The sequence below is a fragment of the Tauraco erythrolophus genome, chromosome 7 (assembly GCF_009769465.1).
Source record: "Tauraco erythrolophus isolate bTauEry1 chromosome 7, bTauEry1.pri, whole genome shotgun sequence".
In the NCBI taxonomy this organism is placed as follows: Eukaryota; Metazoa; Chordata; class Aves; order Musophagiformes; family Musophagidae; genus Tauraco; species Tauraco erythrolophus.
The window spans coordinates 59,465,730-59,486,186 of NC_141471.1; the positions used below are offsets into that span (position 1 = coordinate 59,465,730).

Below are 20,457 nucleotides of genomic sequence, written 5' to 3' on the forward strand. Positions count from 1 at the left end.
CACTGCAAGTTAAAACCACATTTTTTGTATAATGGTTTGAGTATTCAATTTAATAATCTCTTCACAAAAACACATTAAGATTCTAATATTAAAACACATAAGTAGTAAAGAAATCGGAATTCTTAGAATGAAACCTCCGAAAGGATATACACCCAAGTCTTTACAGATATCGTTACTAGTTAAAAGAATCACATGTTGATAAAAGAACTGAGTTCAGAAATATTACTATCACTAAATCTAAAACTTCATGTCTTGCAGACTTTAACAGAACTTTGCCTATGCATAATATTTAAACAGACATGTATACAGCTGCAGAATCTTTGGCCACGGAAAGACATTCAAACAAAAAAGAAAGAATCAAAACAATTTTTTTCATGTTTGAATAATGAGTTGATGAAAATTGTCTCTTAAATTCTTAAGTATTAAACCACTGAAGACAGGTTTTCCACAAAAAATTCTAGTTGTCCACCTAACATTCACAAAAAGCTTATGAGAAACATCAGCAGCCAAAAATTCAGAACTCCCATATAATTAAATGTTTTGGATGTTAGAACTTCTTAACTTCTAAAAGTTCTTAAAACTTTCAGACTTCTTAAATATGTAACATTCAATGGGATTTTGCCCCTGGTTGAGGATAGGGTTTTTTTTTCTGCTTTTGTCACTATCGCAGCAGTTTTACATAAAACATTAGAAACCTATAAAATTCACGACAATGGTAAATAACTATCTTTTACTGTGCTTCAGGAAAAAGGAAGGGGTATTTAACATGGAGTTTAAATTATGATTAAACTACAGGTACCAAAATATCTATCCAATAACGACAAGAAAGAAGACAAACACATTATAGCTTTGTTACTTCAATGAGTTTGTCTTAACTTCAAACAACTCTCATAAAGACCGTTTTTCTCTATTTTGCCTACTCAGATGAAATGATTCCAAGTCTGTGTCAGCATTCTTGACTGCCATGATGTAATCCTTTTTCAGAGCAGCATAAAGCTACTCTGTTTCCCCCGCCCCTTATGACAGCACACCAGAAAAGCTAGGGAATTCCCACGCAACAGGAAGTCTTTTCTCACTTGCAGCCCTACTCTGATTGTCTGTAATCACAGCTCGGTGACAGATAAGCTTTGACAGACATGTACGCAGCACAGAGAGAGAAAGGACTCAAGGAGCTGGTATGTCTGCGTTTAGTTCTGCTATAGATCAGCAGATATATGCATCCAGCCTTTAGACCCTGGCAAGGCTTTACTGTTACAGATAGAAAGTTCATTTGTTTACTGATTCATGCTAAAAATCAATTCACATTTAACTACAGCCAGAGATCTAACTTGCACATTCCTACAGCAGAGGGGAAACTTCATTTCTTCCAATTTACTAAACCGTTCATAGAACACAGGGGAATTGTATGAACTTTTATCATAAAACGGGTGCCTGAAATGGAAGAAAAACTATTATCTTTTTAGAGAAAGTTTTTACCAAAAACTGGTTTGATATTGCATTAATTATTAATCTGAGCAACCAGACTCCTCTAACAAGCATACAATTTCAAAAAGACAAAGAAGTTGGCAAGTCATAATCCAAAAGGACAGTTTTCTTCCCGAGTGCTGCTGTTCACTCTGTTGTGTTACTGAAGAAAGCTCATAAAAGTTGTGCAAACAAACTTCTCCCAACAAACTCTTCACAAATTAAATTCTTCAGCTATGTTGAAATAATGTCTTAAAATATCTGTTAAAGGAAACAGTGCCGCAACAGCTTTGGGAGACTGAGTTGAAAAGTTTGGACTATAGAAGCAGTGCAGAAAAAAATCTAGACCACTTTTTCTTTTTTTGAAAAAAAAAAACAAAACAGCAAAAGGACAGGCAGTCATGTTATAACGCTTTTCTAATTCAATTAGTACTTGAATCAAAGAGCATTCCAAATACATCACTGTTTCTTGCTCATAGAAGCTTGGGAGTCAGTACAGGTTTTACATTAAACAAATTCCAGTCTCAGAAAACTACAGACTGGCTGCTACAGTCTCAGTCTTGATTTCAGCTTCATTGGTCATTATTCTCTATAAAGACTTTAGATTAGACTATTAATGACATATTACAATATCATCTAATTGGAGTACAGCTTGTTAAAAAGTGATATAACAAATTCTTATTTTCCTGAAGTAAAAATTAAAGTGGGTTGTCCAAGATCTAGCAAATCTTTATTTTAAAAGTTTCTCAAGGGGACTTCCAACTGCTAAAAAGAAATGTGATAGTTGAATTTCGTTGAACACTTCAACTGCAAATAAGAGATAAGGTATTCAAACCTGTTAAAGCCATACCAGAGACTTACATTGGTGGCTAAAATGGAGAGAAATTGCTTGCTTGGGTATATATTCTGGAGGACAAGTAGGAGCTATTAGGTATAGATACAACAATTTTGCATGGAATTTATCAAGGGAAGTGATCAGGAAAGGAAATAGAGCACTAGAAATAAGATCTTTGTAACAAAAGAGATTGAGTACAAAAATACAAGGAAGAGGTCCTCAAGACTTTGTTTGGACAGGAAAATAAAAGACTAATTAATAAAGGATTAAGAACTGAGTCTATTTTTTTTTTTTTTTTAATATATGAGCACACTTATACTACTCCTTATCTTTTACCTTCTACCCTAAGGACAAATACATGATTTTAAACCAAGTGCCATATTTGCATTTCTTTGGGTATTAGCTCTGCTCTGAATAACAAACCAAAGTCATCTGTTCACTACTGAGTTCTGGAATTCTTGATTTCAAAACATGTACCAAAAAGCATTACATGCAAAAAAAAACCCCTAATGTTTCCTTGCACCTGCATAAATAGCATTTCATTCCAGAAGAATATGATGATTCTGGCTGTTTTCAAACAGTTAAGCTACTACCTTGAAGCAGTACTCACTTTTAAGTTATGTTTCCTAAACATATACAGTAAAATAAGAGTAGCAAGATAATGTTCTCCTTCCATTACAGGTGACACGGTCAGTTTCCTCATTTTCATCTAAAAAACAATTACTAACAACTACTTACAGCCATTTGGAAAACCATCTCTGCTTACTCTTTTTTTTTTTTAGATACCTATTCTGCCACAATCTTTTGGAAACCTTTCAAACCATTTTATCTCCACTTCCAAGGATAACATTTAGTTCTTCGGTTAAATCCAAGATATTTTTGGCAAGAAAGGAGGGAGCAAGGGAAAGAGACTAGATTTTAATTTGAACACCTTCGTAACTACTGAGTTTGGAGTCTCTTCTTCCTGAAGTGCTTTTTCTTAAACTCTTCACAGCAATGACCAAGTTCTTCACCAGGGTAAGCAGTATCCTAGTACACAGAATTGATATGGTAGAAGCTTCCCTCCATGTTGAGCAAGCAGCGTAACATTTGTCTCTGTAGTGTAGACAGGCATCTTTCTCCTTAGCCTTGCTTGTAAGGAGTTCACTAGAAAGCACTACTATTTTTTTTTTCAATTTTCACGCTGCAGAGAAAGTGATTCATTAATTAGCTCAGTTCAGATTCAGCATAAAAGCTCCACAAGGATAAAATATAGGCTATACTAAAATTAGTTATTCACCTCTGGAAAAATATGAACGTTTTTCCTTGAAAAAGTAGAATTATTTTTTCATCATGGGCTGCAATATGTGTAACTCGTTTCTTTCTCTGTCAAGGGATATGCGGCGTTGACAATCCAGCAGTTTCCAACGCAGGAGGCCCAGGCAAAGGAGTTTTCCTTCTCCCACCAGGGGCAGCAGTGAGGGTGCCGGCTGCCCTTGCCGAGGCACCCAGCTCCGCTTCCACCACAGCACGCTTGACAGCGCGCCAGGACATTCTGCCAGCTCCAGCAAAGCATCCAGACCAGCATTTTAAATACATTCACTGTATTTCTGCATACACTACTGCACACTGCAATGTAAAATTTATTTCATCATTTCTTAAGTGAACATGCATTATTTCCCTCTTCTGCTGCTCATTTATTCTGTATTCTCATTGCCACACTTTTTACCCACATCATCTTACTGCCTCACCGACCCAAGGCAACACCATCACTCATGTGTCAAATGTATTTCTTATGCTTCCTCAGAAATATCTTCTTTCCAGTTATTTCTGATGTGCCTACTCTTTCTCAAGTTGCCCAAGAAGCAAAGATTATAAACAAAATCTCAAAGATTACATGACTTAAAGATTTAGGATTCTTTACTTCTGGTCTCTCTTATTCTTTTTCCATTTATTATACAGATCCATATATAGATTAGAAAAAACTCTAGAATAGTTTACCACCTAGAAAATATCCTTAACCACCATTAAAAATAACAGCAAACAAATTTTTGAATTGATACTTAAGTAGAAATAGTTGATTTAAAAATATTTACATGATCTCTTACTAAAACATAAACTCAAAAAATCATCTAGCATCTACAAAGACAAGCTCTGTATGAGGGTGAGGTTCTTTAGAGTTTTGTTTGTTTTCTTAAGAAAAGCTGAAGCTGTATGCACAGAGAAACATGTACTGAATTTTGAATACATTCAATGAAAAAGACTATGTTGTCACCTGTCTTTAAATACACAATATAGCCTTCAGACATTTTAAATTACTGAACTCTTGGCTGTTTCTACCCTGGCAATTAAGTAACATGACATTTTTACTAAAGTAAGTTCAATTGCACCCTACCCAAAGTTTGCACAACTACAGAGTGAATTTTAAATCCAAATGAATCTTTCTTCTCTCCCACAAGAAAACATCTCAAGAGTTTCCAGGCTCCTGCCGTCCAATGAAAACAGTCACAAGAACAGTTCCTGAAACATACAGACAAGATGCTACAAGGAAGAAATCAAGTGAACAGTGATGCAATCGTTGCCCATGAGCTCTAGTTCTTTGTCATCTAGAGTTACTCAGCCCTGAGAACGGAAGGGTTGCTGAGGCAAGCATGGAAAGAAAGGATGTAAAAGGTAAATCCTGATCGCGTCTTCAAAGTGCTGCTTATTGGGTTGAGGCTGGTGAGATGGCAAGAGTCAAACTGTTCTCACTTTCTGGCACGATGTTCCTTGTATCAGAGCTTGAACAGAGGTGAATGTAAGAACACAGAAGTGACTGAAGCCTCTGCTCTTGCAGGTAAGCCTGGTCTTGGAGAAGGGAGGTCTCAAGTAATCGTGAGAGATGCCTGGTGACAACTTACTGCTGGATATTTAAAATGAACACAACAACTTGTCTATAAAGACAAGTGAAGCAGTGACGCAGATGTCAGCTGAAGATATTCTGTCCACAAAACAACTTTATAAGCTGAGGATCTCAACAACAAAACCACAGGAAAAGCAGATCTTGAGATTTTATCAGCTGCATCCAATGTAGACTGTGAACATAAACTTGAGAATACAAGTGTCAATTTCTATTTATTTAGTTATTTGTTAAACAAAAAGGATTCCCACATAAGAACCTAATCTTGGCAGGAACCTGAAGTCACACTAGACAATCCCTACCTGTTATTGGGAATGGCAGATCTTTCCATGAGACAGAAGAAACTGTCTTTCACACCAGCTGGCTTATACTTGTCATTCTGAGAAAGCTAACAGCTTCAGAATCTGTTACAACAACAGCTAGAGAAAGAACCAGAAGGTGGTATGAAAGAACTCTTCATATTTTCAGGAGATAAGCATTTTTACATTTTGTTTTTTTAACAAGAGATTAGCTGACTTCAAATTAACCTTGCTACAATAGGAAGACACTTGGCAATACGCCACTCTAACGTGGTTGGGTGCATTTACACCCAAGTAAGAAAAGTTCCTCTTCTTGTAGGGAACACCTGGACAATATACCTAACACCTGATCCCACAGCTTTTGAAACAAAAAGGATAAACTGGTAATGCTCTCTATTGTACCAAGGTAAGAGCTCCAAACTGATCAACTGCAACTAATCTCACTGAAGACACTGAACAATATAGAGTGCATTGCTTCCAGGAAAGGATGCACAGACCCCCATCCCTGGATATGTGTATCACCTTTACTCTTCCTCAGTTTCAGTCAGCACAGGGAATTCAATGCCAGGAAGAATAACACACGACTGAGCACAAAATAGAATATAAATACCTGAAGAGAGGGGTCTGGTAACTCAGAAGTTCTTGGATAAGGCAGTAATTCACTCCAATGTTGATGTAGCAGCATACTTGTGCCTTGATTAGTGCAGAGGCATTGCAGAAGAGCTTGTCTCAATGCAAGCTCCCACAGTAAGGAAAAGATATGAGAACTCTCCACTTAAGTGCTACAAGAAGTGAAGGGGAAGAGACACAAACAACAGAAGAAAAGTTCTCTAATGCAGAGGAAGGATGGAGAAAAATGAAAGAAATCTCACAAGGAGAAAGTAGTTTGATCAAGCCCCTCAGATCCTACGACAGTGCCCTTGTCTTCCATTAAATATTTTCATGTAAGATGACACATCACACTCAACCATTGCAGAAAAATGACTATATAAATCAATGTATTGCATCAGTACCAAAGAAAGCTTTACACAAAATTTCCTAGAAAGCAGATGCTTGTTGGTACCAAACCAAAAATACCACATTGACACATGCCACAGAACAAGGAAATCTCAATTTTGTCAATTAGAGTGGTGAGAAAGAGTAAGATATATGCTTTCTGAAATCTGAACTTTTGGAGGAAAAATACCTTGAAACTTCACACACTACAAGTGTTGGCTACTATTACAAATTTTGATAATCCCTAGTGCCATTTTGTGACTGCTCTGAATCCCAGAGCATTTCCATGCAGTTTTTCCATGCAGGTCATCCTGAGTGCCAGCCTTTTGTTTCAGCATATTCTGTTTACCATCTCTTGATACCTAGAACCTAAAAGGTTAGGAACATTTTCCTGACAAGACATCCGACTTCCAGATTACAGGACACAATTCAACTGTTGTAACATCTGCTAAAAAGGTAATTTCAGAAGAGGAAGTTGAGGAACAAAACACCCTTTGACAATGCAAAGATAAGCAAGCCATGTTGCTGAGATACTGGCCTCTGAACAGCAAAGTGCATCTACTTTTTATATTCATGTACTGAGAACTGGCATGCCCTATGTCAGCATGGAAACCGAAAACTTCCCCAGCCTCAAATGATAAGGCACATGTATGGCACAGTAAAATCAGATGCTATTTAAAGACAGAACTTAGTTTCATTAACTGGCCTCTGCTGTTATATCCTAAGAAATGCATTTTGTAAGTTGGCTAATACTATGAATTACAGTTACCAATTCAACGACAACAGCTGCTGTCTGATATGGGATCCGAAGGCCAGCTTCTCCTACACAGACCAAGGGATTAACAATCTGACAGCAGCACATACTGTGATAATGCAATATTCATGATGACACAGAACTTTTCACACTATTTTAAAATCAGAAAACAATTTTAAATTAAGACTCCTAAAGTGAAACCTGGATATGGCATCACAAAAGAAGAAATGGTGCTACACACAGCCTTGGAAACATGTATGTAAAGGTAACAAACCATTTTATTCTGAAGTTTGTTGAATTCTCTTCTGCCTGACAAGTCATGAAAGGTGACCCTCAAAATACAGAAAAACGCCAGAATATTAGAAAGGGAGAAAATAATTCTAATAAGAAAATCAGAAGGGACATTTAGAATGATTCCACCTGGAATACTGTGTTCAGCTCTGGAGTCCCCAACATAAGAAGGACATGGAGCTGTTGGAGCGGGTCCAGAGGAGGGCCACGAAGATGATCTGAGGGCTGGAGCACCTCTGCTATGAAGACAGGCTGAGAGAGTTGGGGCTGTTCAGCCTGAAGAAGAGACGGCTCCGGGGTGATCTTATTGCAGCCTTCCAGTACTTAAAGGGGGCCTACAGGAAAGCTGGAGAGGGACTTTTTACAAGGGCATGTAGTGACAGGACAAGGGGCAATGGATTTAAACTGAAGGAGGGGAGATTTAGATTAGATCTAAGGAAGAAATTTTTCATTCAGAGGGTGGTGAGGCACTGGAACAGGTTGCCCAGAGAAGTTGTGGCTGCCCCATCCCTGGAAGTGTTCAAGGCCAGGTTGGATGAGGCTTTGGGCAACCTGGTGTAGTGGAGGGTTTCCCTGCCCATAGCAGGGGGGTTGGAACTAGATGATCTTTGAGGTCCCTTCCAACCCTAACCATTCTATGATTCTATTTATTTATAGATATAAAACAGTTAAAGACCATATGAAATGCCTACCCCTTAAATGATACGCTGATCAGCATAAAAATTTGTTATCTTCAGTAGATTTAGATTATGTCAGAACACTGAATAAGTTTTATGAGCTTTTCAGCAAGCTGTTTTCCAGTTTTTGACAGGAGGGAAGACTTGATATACATTAATCTATGGAATAGAAATATTCAACTCAGTTATCTCTAGCTGTGACACCTAGTTTAATTTAGCATTAAGGGGGGTAAAAAACCCTCTTCATTTTGTTTAATTTACACTCATGCTTAAATTTTAATTGAGGGGGTCAGCGATGCAAGAGAACAAAGCCCCACAGTAATTTTAAGTAAGATAATACTTGTTCCACCTTGCTCTTGAGACCTTTTTTCTAGGCTAAATTGCAAGTGATGTTGCAGTACTGGAACCATGCAGAGAATCCTCTAAGGAAATTTAAAGCCAGACTCCTCCTCTTTCGTTTACTGTTTTTACCAAAAAATGAGATGGAACTTGATGAGTGAGACTGTACATGACCCAAAGCCCCACATACCTGGCAGGGTGAGAACTTCCATTAGATTTGGTGCGAACACAGCTTTCTGGAAAGTTACCAACTGAAAATGATTTTTTTTTTTTCGTGACAGAGCATTTCTTTTGCCTACAGTTTATGATGCCTACATTTGAAAACATATACAGAAGCTGTTTCCAAAGACCTATCACCTATTCGTCTTACATATACACATATGTATATACACACTATACCCACATACATACTGAAACAGTTTACACTACAAGGCCAATTAGAATCTGCGTTTTGCACTCATTTATGTCAACTAGGGTGAGCAGCTTTGTAGGTAGTGTAGCTTAAAGCTTCTGTATCCACTTGTACACAAACAGTACTAAGGCTTTTGTTTCCAAGTCACAGCGTTTCCTCCCAGAAAAACTCAAGTCCAAATACACAGCTACACGACTCCAATTCCAGCTGCCTCCTTCCTATATCCGGTGGGACAAAATTCCCCTTTGTATACAAAATTCCCCTTTGTATCAACTTCTTGTTAATTGCATTTTTGGCTCATTACCTCTAGTTTTCTATTTTTCAGGTGGTGACTGTTAAGAAAGTCCTGGTGTATGTACATACTAGGCTTATTTTGACAGAAATGGGACTTTTCACACTTGAAGTAGAATATATTAAATACCTTTTAATAATGGCTATGACTCATTCAACACTAATACACTATACCTACCATCTTAAGAATACTACACACTGCAATGGGATAATTGTGGATTTTTTTTTCGTTTTAGACCCGAGATAGCAACTGGCTTTCTCATTTACCTTTAGCTAAGCATATAACTATCTGTAGAAATATTCACTAAGCTTAAGTGTGATCCTGTGAAGTTACTCTAATCATACAATTAATACATCATTGTGACAACATTTCAGTAATCGTGATTTTTTTTTTTTTTGATCGAAAATATTCTGAGTTTGTACTGTCATATTCTTGGCTAATTACACTTTTTAATGCGCAGCTTAAAAAAAAATAACTTTTTCTAGATAACGAGATTGCTTTCATCCCTCTTTCTGAATTTAAGACAATTTGAAATTAACAAACCTCTCTGGCAATGTTACTCAAAGCTTCATCTTCTGCAGAAAACCTGTCTTTCACTGGAGTTCTCTTCCGTCCTGATCCAGGAGTCCCCATTTTTATTCTCTGGTTCTGTATTTGCAAAAACAGACAGAAAAAAACTCAGTTTTCAAATCTGGAATTAAAACTAAACAAACAATCCACACCCCAAGATTTAATAAATTTTCCAATTCTTTAGCTACATAATACTGAAGAAACCTACATGCCATTAGCAAAAATTTATCCAGCAGTTGTATTTCTGGGAAAAGTTTATCACAAAATCTTGTAGCAGCTTTACAGAACACCACTGCATCCTACAAGGTGCACACACAGCATTTTTCTACCGAATAGAATCCATCAGTTTACCCACAGCTTCAAAGCTCTGCACAGCTGTCCCTAGCTCAATGACAACACCTATGCACCCTTTCACTTTTCACAACTCCTAAAAATAAGTATCGATTTAATTTTATGCATGTGAAGAAAACCTACAGGGAACAACAGGTTCAGGAATTAACCTTAAATGATCATTAGAGCTCTCTCCAAAACAGAAAAGATAGATTCAGCAGACAAACTTTTCAAAGCATCCAAGTAGGTAGATGGGTCTTATTGACATTTTAATTCAGCCGCAATTGAAGGAGAACTGCAGCCTTCTACTAAAGTAAAAGTTTTACTATAGCAGAAGTAAAAACATTTTTACACAAACACACATTCTTTTGTCTAACAAGATTCCTAGTTGAGGAAATAGAGAAACATACTAGCATCACACATCCAGAACAACACATAAAATACTCTTAGTCTTCTTCCAGAAACCTCTGTTATCAATTGCAAGAATACAAAAATCACCACCAGACCAAAACATAGCACATACAGCCACAGACAGTACAAAATTACTCAAAAAAAAAATCTAAAGTAGTTTGTTTTAATATCCTAAAGAAACTCTACTTCCAGACATCCAGGTCCTTCCAAAAGTCAGATCAGATTTGGTGGTAGTTCAGCTATTTGATAGAAATGAGATAAGCATGCCACACAGGGCTTGGAAAAACACCTTATTTAGAATAAAATTTTCTTCATGCAAATGGAAAAAGTCTAGAAGGGAACTACTATTGGTGATCCTTTTGAAACTGAACTGTCACACTGGGTCTAACCAGCAAACATTCAAGAATTCCTTACAGTTTAATCAAGGAGGGGGCATGGAAATGCGATGGGTATTTTTATGCAAGCATAGTTTTTACTTCATTATTATACAGTGATCACAAAGCCAAAATATACTGGAGTACCTTATGGCATTCAAAGACATCAAGTAGCCTCATAGCTTTTTTGTGTGTGTATTTTAGCTTCTATACTTGCAGGAAATCTTTTATTCTGCTTCAAATTCTGCAGGCATATGTGCTTAGATGAGGGAAATAGAATATTTGCTCATAACAGAAAAGACAAAGACTTGAAACTACATGTCCTCCCTTCTTGAAAGCTCCTGCATGGGACAGATACAACAATTACGCAAATCTTATTCATTTCCAGTTGCTGTTCTGAGACCAAAACTAAATATACTCAATACTGCAGGTGCACAAGAACTCTATTGTGTAAAAGCTTTAAAGGAGAGCTTGCAGTGTTTGGGGATGAGTAGCAGAGGGATAAAATCACAGTACCTGAAGGTGCCAGAAAAGGTGCAGTTCTATCATCCAGTAACGAACACACTCCTGATGGGGAAGAGCTGACCTAAGTACCCCCCTGGATTCCATCCATTCCTTCACAGGCTGTTCATTGGTTTTGCAGTGCAGGGTGTTCGGATAAAATACAGGCATTTGGACCAACACACAGGACTCACCTGCCAGGGAATGTTTCTACCATCTGTCTGCAGCTCACGGTTCAATTTATTTGTTACTCCCCCCCAACATGATTTCATTGTTGTTTGTTTTGGCTTTAGTTCTGGTGCTCAGTAGCAGCACACTTTCAGGAAGAAATACAAGTTTCCAACCTCACTCTAATCAGAGGTCGGGACGGGTCTTGAAAGTCAGTCAGCAGAGCTCAAACTCAGAGAGAAGGGAGACTCTGAGATAAGGTCTGGGACAAGTACTGCCACTGTTAATCCATTCAGTAACAGCCTGTATCTTTAGTCTTAAAAATGAGCAAGAAAACTTATGCTTTGTACCCAGATTAATTTAGATAGATACATGCAGAAAGCAGTTTGGAGATCTCTGTGGCAAAGGTTTAAGCTCAGAGCTACAGGTTGCTGCCCACATTCAGGAGAAATGTCCCCAAAAATCTACACATCTTTTTTCAGTACTTCGTATTGGCTGACTTCAAAAAAGACAAGCAGACAAGGCCCAGAGTAAAAGTTGCATCAACACAAAATAATACCTCTCTATTACCAAAGATTTTAACAACGTTATAGATTAGCCAAAAAAAAAGAAAAATCAAAAAATTATGTTATTACAATGGATCACTTCATGTAAGCAACAGAACTCAAACCTATCTACTAAGAAAGGTCATTGAGCATGAAATTAAATGCTCTTAATTTGTATGTTAAGGGTTGTATTTCTTCACTAAATATTTATCACATAAGTAAAAACTGCAGAGTAACTGCACATACCACAGCCTTGAACTGCATTTGTGGACATCCTTTAAACAACACACCACTTCTGATACACAACAACTTTGGCTTGGTAATTCAGTGACAATCTCTTAGCTGGAAGACTGATTTGGAGAATTGAATGTAATGGGCTATATAGCTATTTTTAGTATAGCTACATTCAGATTGACAGCAAATACTAATGTATATACATAGAGTAGTGAATATATATTTTTTTAAAAGGTGCTGATGCTTTACATTAGCCAAAAGCTCTTCATCTCAGTCTCACTGCAGCACAATTGTGCCAAAGCCACTGTGGAAGAAGGCAAGTGTGGCATCCCTTCCAGTCACCTGGCACGCTTCTCACCTGCGATGAGCACGGAACTCCTGACTGAGCCCAAACCCAAAAAAGGAAGCAGAGACAGATGACCTAAAGGGTACACAGAGATGTTGCCTTTGCCTACAAGGAGGAGTTAGGAAAGCCAAAGCTCAGTTGAAGTCAAAACTAGCAAAAACCGATAAGAACAACGAGAAAGGCTACTGTTAAGACCACTGGGAACAAAAGAAAGATGTAAGAAAACTGTAGGACCATTGCTTAGTGACACAGCAGACATAGTGAGGGTGCCTGCAAGGCCCACTTTGGCAAAATGGTCTGGATAATAACAAATGTGATCACAGGAATTTGTGTGTGTGAATCAAATATGCAAAATTGCCTGACAGGATATTTGCCCAAAACTGGTCATATTGAAGAGGAGGAGGATCATCAGTTAGATTAAACAGTAACTAGGGAATTGGGAAGAAGTGTTTGAAATAAAGGAGTCCTCTTGAAAAGTATACAAAATATCTAAGTCTTGACAAAGTATAAAAAAATATCTAAGTCTGTACCAGCAGTAGAGACTTTGGAAAGGAAAGAGCATTGGTCAAAACCTGGTTTGACACTGCCTGAAGTCACCCCTCTGCATCACAACATCTGGCCAGGACAGGCAGCACAGCATCCCTCCCGGAGGACCCAAGGTCCTGCACTCCAGCTAGCTGGTGGTCAGCACAGGCTGCAGCAAGGGAGAAGAAACCACACCATGCAGCTTGTGAGGAGCACTCTTACTGGCACATGCCCCAGGGCATGGGTACACCCAAAACTAGAGCACCCACATCAACCGAAATCATATGCAAATAGAGGACCCTGGCATTGAAGAACAGAGGGTAGTTAAACATTAGCCCAGAAAGGCTGTGAAATGGCCAGCCCCGAAGATATTAAAAACTTGACTGGACAAGGCTCTGAAAAACCTGCTTTAATTGACCACGTTTCGGGCAAGGGGTGACCTCCTTCCAGAATAAAAGATTCTATGATTCTACAGTTGTTATCACTGCCAGCTTTGAAACTAAACCTCAACATAAGCTTTCCTTAATCAGATGTTTTAGTATTCCTTCAAAGGTCTTGCCACAATTCCCTCCATTCCACGTAACTTAATTGAGCTGATATATGTCAGAGTATTTCATATCTTGTTACACAGTTTCGTACTAAAGAGATCTAGTTCTGTTGCTAATAGACTCGGTCTTGTACTAAATGCATTGTGATGTTACTTCTCTGACAAACAGAAGTGTCAAATATTTCACATACATGCAGAAATACGTCTTAGGTGCTTCACTTCCATAACTTGCTAATTATAGAAAAATTTATTTTGCTGCATGTTATAAAGAACTTAATATATGCTGTAGCATCGCAATTTTCACAGAAAATAACTAGGGAACCCCAAACCAAGGCTTAACTACACGAAAAAATCTGTTACACTGGCTTTCCTAAACTTAAAGATAATAAAAGGAAAGTGCATTATCTTCTGCTGCATTTACGGTTCGGAATGCCTGAGTCACACCTATTACGTGTTTCTCCTTACTGCAGGCTGGGTTACACGCTGGATTACACAACCGGTGAAGTGGCATCCTGTCGTATTTCGTTCCAAAATACTGGTTTGTTTGGGGATTTCAGAAGACCTGTGAGGAAATCCCTCAAGTTCCCTCTCTCATTTGTCTTCACTTCACGCATATATAAGTTTTATCTCCCCCAGGTCTTTGCTGTCTACTCATCTTCCTATCATCTTCTGACTAAAGGTTCTTGTTTCTTTTTAGCTTCCTAGAAAAAAAAGTGTGACCTGTCTTACGTAAAACAGAAGCTACACTACAATTTAAGGCCCTATCACTCACCACCTTCAATGGCACCACCTGTTCTGATGCCTGAGTCTACGCCAGTGGATTTGGCATCACATGCATGCCAGGCATTCAGATACTACAGTGCGAAGAGGCTATAAATACACAGACTGAAACTTGCCTTTTCTCTCGCAAGTAAGACCACAAGATAATTAAAATTCACCTGTGTAGAAACAATTTCTGCATATTTGATCCAACTACAGAGAAGAGGAGCCGGTGGCTGTTAGAACCAGCCTCAGTTTCCTAATTAATACTGGAACATAAGCCAGTAGGCCCTGCATTTCAAGTCCAAAGCCACAAACGTAGCAGTGTGTATCTTTAAAGAAGTAAATTGTTTTTAATCCTGGGAAGGAGTTGCACCTTTTGTCCATAATATCCAGGTAAAGTTTCTTGCAGTTTCAGTTGTCCACTTGCAACATTAATGTTTTCATCTGCTACTTTAAACATCTCAATTGAGTGGACTATAAAGGAGGTCCTACAGAATACTGCAGTAGTGCTAACTGCCTCTGCTGCTGGAAATTGGCATCTTTGGCATGTGATATGATAGATAAACACTACTGGGAAGTTATTCATTATAAAATATCAACTGAATGTAATTTCACCATATTAGAGTACGTAAATACCTAGGTTTGTTACAGAATTTTATCTGTCTCTTAACAAACAAGACATAACACTAAGCATTTTCTCAACAAAATTTCCTAAGAATAAAAAGGCGATGAAGCCGGCGGGAGAGGGGAACTCTGACATTTGAACATAAAGGAAGGCTGTAATTTCTTGAAATCAAAGAGTCTAAAAACCTAAAAAAAAAAGAATCTGAATGAAGGTTACTTAAATAACGTTAGAAACATATTAATAGACAAGGAGGATGAACGTAGGGGAGGAAAATAAAACAAACACATTCCTCACCAGCAAACCAATCACAGCTTGCTGATAAAACACAAACATTAGTAACTCATCTTGATTTTTGACAGTTCCACAAATGTTAACTATACTAAAAAATATACTTGTGAAACACACTAAAAAGAGCGAGCAAAACTTGTGAAACACACTAAAAAGAGCAAAAGCTTTTTCAAATGTCTAACTAAAAAGAAAGATCTAAGAAGCAGAAGTGCTATGCAATGATGATGGAGTTTAAATTAAAGAATTTATATATACTTCATAGGTTAACTGAACACTTGTTCTTTACTTCACCAAAAGAACACTGCTGATGAGTAAAGGCACAGAAGCTACCATACCCACAATTAATGCAAAGTTCTAAAAGTTAATGTGCTCACAAGAGCAGTGGAAAACCCAACCCAGCAATTTTCAACAACTATCTCACGAAACTGCAGCTCTAGCAACACGAAGCTAGAAACAAGCCAGAGGTATTATTACTGCAAAACAGCAGAAGTAGCATTCATATTTGAGGAATAGGAAAAAAAAAAATCACACTGGAAATCACAATCTTATTTGCTTAACCTTCAGTGCTTTGTGAAATGAAATTCTAAAGGAGACACTGAAATAAATGGGACACAGAACAAAAATACATGAGTTAAAGTTATGCAAAACTAACATAAGAGTCTTCCCTAGAAGATACAAGGGCATGCTCTTCGGAATTATTGTGTCTGTTGATGGGCCCAAAAGCACCTGAGAAAAAGGAGCTGCATAATCACAGGGTGACCATGATCCAGCGAAGGAGTGCGTCGGGAGCAAGAGAGGGAAATTGAACAGGGTTCCTGCAATAGTTTGAAGGACCCAATTTAGAATTTTTATTGACAATATCCTTGCTCAGAAAAAGATCTACTGAAACTAGAGCTACTGCAAAAAAAAGAACTGTTAATATGAGTACAAGAGCATAACATTAAAGGGAAAAAGCAAAGACTGAGGAAAAGCATATAATTACTGTCTGCTGAAAGATGACAGTGCTTACCACTGTAATGGAGGCAAAGTTATTTCAGTTCAGGAATAGTGTTTCCATTTTAAAAAAACCTGTTCATCACTAATCATGCCCACTTCAGAAACTGTTGGCACAAAGTTTCTGAGCTCTGAGCAGACAAGCTCACATCAGCTTCTTCAAGCCAAAAAGTTACTCTTTGGATATCTGACAGTTACTCCAGCACAAGCTGCCAACTGCACAACCTACCCCTTTAACGCAGCATATTTGCAGTTTATTTGCCATTTTAAAACCTGAGAAATACAACTTCTTCTGAGTTCATGGTGTTTAGCAATAGAATGACAATTCCTTAGAGGGGATTGAAATCTCTCAGCTTGTTGGTGTTATGAAGCTATAGAAGAACAGAAGGCAACCAAAGACCTTTTTGAAGACAAAAAGTAGACTGCAAAAGTGTTGCCTGATGGAGCCATAAAGTGTAACCATGCCTGGTTAGCATTGGTAAACGTAAAGCAATGCAAGACAGTAGCTGTACCAACACATCCTACAGCCCTGTAGAACTACCAGGCACCTCCAGACCCACCAAGCTATCTTTGGTGATCTTCCTTAGTCTTTGCAAATCACCAAAATCCCACGACAACATCATGCAGCGATGCAACTTCGAGCAGCGGTATTCACTTTATGAAGGAGTTCTTTGCCAGTACAGCTGCTAACAACTGCACTGGGAGATGCCATTACTCCACAAAATAAAAAATTACATACAGGATATCATCGTCAGTGACAAGAAGCATCTGCAAAGCTCTTATAACAGTCACTCACCAGAGGCCATCTCAGGGCACAATGTAAAGCACATGTGCATCTCAGAGAAACAGTGTAACACAGCTGGACTTTTCTAGAATCAGTGCTACCATAAATGAAGATCCAGGAACAAACGAAAAAATCAAACGTGATTTTAAAAATATGAGGAAGTGACAGTACTATAATGAGCACCATGAAGAATGATGGGAATGCATAATAAAAAACAAAGTTACAACAATCTTCCATAAACGTTTATTCTAAAATGGAACAATGATCATTTTTACACTGTCAGCTTTTTAAAAAAATCAGTATCCTTTCTATCACTCTGCAAAAGAATGATTCATTACTCACCAAAAACCAAAACAAAACAAAGCTACTATATTGAGGCTCCATTTTTTTTAATGAAACAAACAGAGAGCCCCATGGTAACAACCCACATTCGCTAACAAGCTGTAACTATTTAAGATATTTTTCCATTACCAATTTAATATTTAGTACACTCCTACACTCTTTTCTACTACTGTTACAGTACAACGAAGAAAAGCTACTGAAGCAAGCAGGACAAATTCTCCTTGGTACCCCTTGGAGCTTTCTCCACCTGCTGTTTTCTCCATCAGCTGACATCACTCCTGCTGACCAGCCTCTGCTGTGGTAGCAGGCTGGTAGGCTTAGAAACAGTTGGTTCCACCTGGCACTTTGGGAGGTGCCCCTTCACCTCCTCCCTTGGAGCACCTCTAACTCTGCATGCCTAATACAAAAAAAAAAACCAAACCAAACCCCACAACTTCATCTTCGCAAGCAGACAGCACTATTTCCATAAACTACTTTGAAGGACATGTACCACACGCATGCAAACTGTCCATTGCATACACTCATGTGTTACCTAGTTTCCGTATATTCAAGATAATAAATTTTAATTACTTTCTCAGAAAACATCTCTAACAATATTTCGTAACATTACTGAATTGTACTGACCCATGACTACCACCACACACACCTTCCCATCAGGCTATTACAAGCACAAATAACAACACAGTATCAAATCTGTTACTAGTTTCTAATCCTCCACTGGAATTATATACCAGAGGCATCCAATAATGTATCAATCTAGGTTTTTCAGGTATAGGCACATGACAACTATGGGAAATTCTAGACCTTAAGATGTTCTACAGACTCCTACTACTTGGAGTCCAACTTAAACAGCACTTTCAGAAAGTTCACATGCGTAAAGCACTATTGCCATCTACTAAAACAATGAGAGTCATTTAAAAAAGATCTCTTTTGGAGTCAGCTCACAAGAAATACTGATGTTTAGGGCAAAAAACTCACCTCTGACACATTTCACACAACTGCCTTCTATTCACAAGTTCTCAGCTAGAGCCAGGTATTCAGTTCAGGTAAGACTGACTTAACACTCTAATGTAAACCTCTCCAAACCCAAGGAACACAAAACACTGGAAAAAGCACGTCATGTATGTCAAACTATTTTGTACTGCTAGAGCACCTTTCATCTGTTCTTACATCACCACCAAGCAATTACATTAACATACATCTGCTTCCTTGCTTAAGAAGATAACTGTTTCTGGGCCCCGAATACATGTAATTACATCACTTTACAGTCGAGACACAATGAATGTTTGAAGAACTCACCAGACAAGCACTGATTTAATCTTACAGAAAATTTGTAACAAAACCCTCACACATCTCTAAAGATGTTCCATGCTAACATAGATACTTTAAAGGGATAAAGCTGATCCTAGACCTTCTCCCTTTCAAGTGACAAATGTATGTAAGTTTCTCTAAAATGAGGGAGTCACCGAGTAGATCATTCAAATTCAAGGTAGCACTGCTTCACTTTAGAATTATTTCTATTATCTATAATAAAATATATGAATACATAACACTGCCCTTCGAAGTATCACACTAGGATTGAAACTGGAAATCGCTTGGAACACACGGAGTCAATCACAGCCCAGAGCTGTTTTCAGGCTCCTTCCAAACTCCTGAACGAGCCCATCTCCTCTCTTATCATCAGCAACAGTCCCTTTGCAACTATAGCAGCAGGGCATACTAAGAATAAACAAATAAACGCGCTCTGAAATAAGCGAACAAAAACACAAAAAAAAAAGCCCGACTAAGCCTCAGCAAGGCTGACTGACCCCCACCGTAACTCCCTACCGAGGCGGCACACCCCGCTGCTCGGGGGAACGGCGAGGCTGCGGTAACGTGCTTCGAGGAAGTGCGAGGGAAAAAGGCACCGAAATACACACCGCTGTGATTTCGGGACACCTTCCTTCCTCTCTCCCCTCTTCCTCCTCCTCATTCCGTCGCTCTCGCTCGGTACCGAGGCTCGAACGGCGCCTTCCCGCAGGCCCGCGGAGCGGGGCCGAGGGACCGAGCCCGGCGTGCGGGAGCGGCGCGCCGGAAGGGCGCGGGCGGCCCCGGCTTCCCCTTCCCCGCCCGCCTCAGGGCTGCCAGCGGCCGCCAAGGCGGCGGTCGCGCCCCGCCGCCCCGAGCTGCCGCCCTCATTGCTCCCCGTTCCGTTCGCCCACCTGACGAGGGAGTCCCGGCGGAGCCGCCGTGCCCTCCCCGCTTCTCCGAACCCGAAGAACCGCGTTCGCCGCCCTGCCTCCCCGCCCCGTCCGGGTTTGTATGGATATGACATCCTTCCCCCCGCACACAGCCCGGGCCCTCACCCTCTTCGTGCCCGGGCCCCAAGGAGCCTTACCTGCGGGCCAGCCTGCTGCAGCACCGGAACGCCTTAATGGAGAGGGAGGATTTGCTTCGCTTTCCCCTCTCCCCCTTCCACGGGTGAGAGAGATTCGTAGGTCCCGGAACCGCCTCAGGCTCCTTCCTTCCCTCACTCCCCACGCCCAGAGTCCAAGGACCAGAGGCAGAAGCCGCCCCAGGGCGAGCGCGGGTGCCCGCCGGGCACGGGCCGCCCAGAGGACGCGGAAAAACAGCTGCTATCCCACCTCTCCCTTCCCTCTTCTCCTCCCACCCCTTCCCCGTGAGGGGCCGCAGGAACCGGAGCTTTAGGCAAAGACGAGCCGCACCGCTCCAGGCCGCCCTCGGCTTCCCCGCCCCGCGCTCTTGCCTCCTCCCCTTCAATGCCGGGCGCTCACAGCCACGCCGAGAACCCGGGTAGGAAACAGCGGTTCATTTCGCACCACCCGCAGGGTCCTGCGGGAGGAGGCAGGGGCCGGTGCCGAGGTGAGGCGTGGGG

At 39.7% G+C, this 20,457-nt stretch overlaps 1 protein-coding gene across 2 annotated transcripts in view; it reads right to left on the minus strand.

The window, feature by feature from the left end:
- Nucleotides 1-20,133, minus strand: part of LRRFIP2 (LRR binding FLII interacting protein 2) — a 59,112-nt gene extending 38,979 nt beyond the window's left edge. For both annotated transcript variants that reach the window (XM_086614291.1, XM_086614290.1), the window contains exons 1-2: nucleotides 19,960-20,133; nucleotides 9,781-9,885 (exon numbers count right to left, since the gene is read on the minus strand). In XM_086614291.1, coding sequence (XP_086470417.1) covers nucleotides 9,781-9,870 — 90 coding nt within the window. In that variant the 5' untranslated portion in view covers nucleotides 9,871-9,885; nucleotides 19,960-20,133. The remainder of the gene's footprint in view (nucleotides 1-9,780; nucleotides 9,886-19,959) is intronic.
- Between the last annotated feature and the right edge of the window lie 324 nt (nucleotides 20,134-20,457).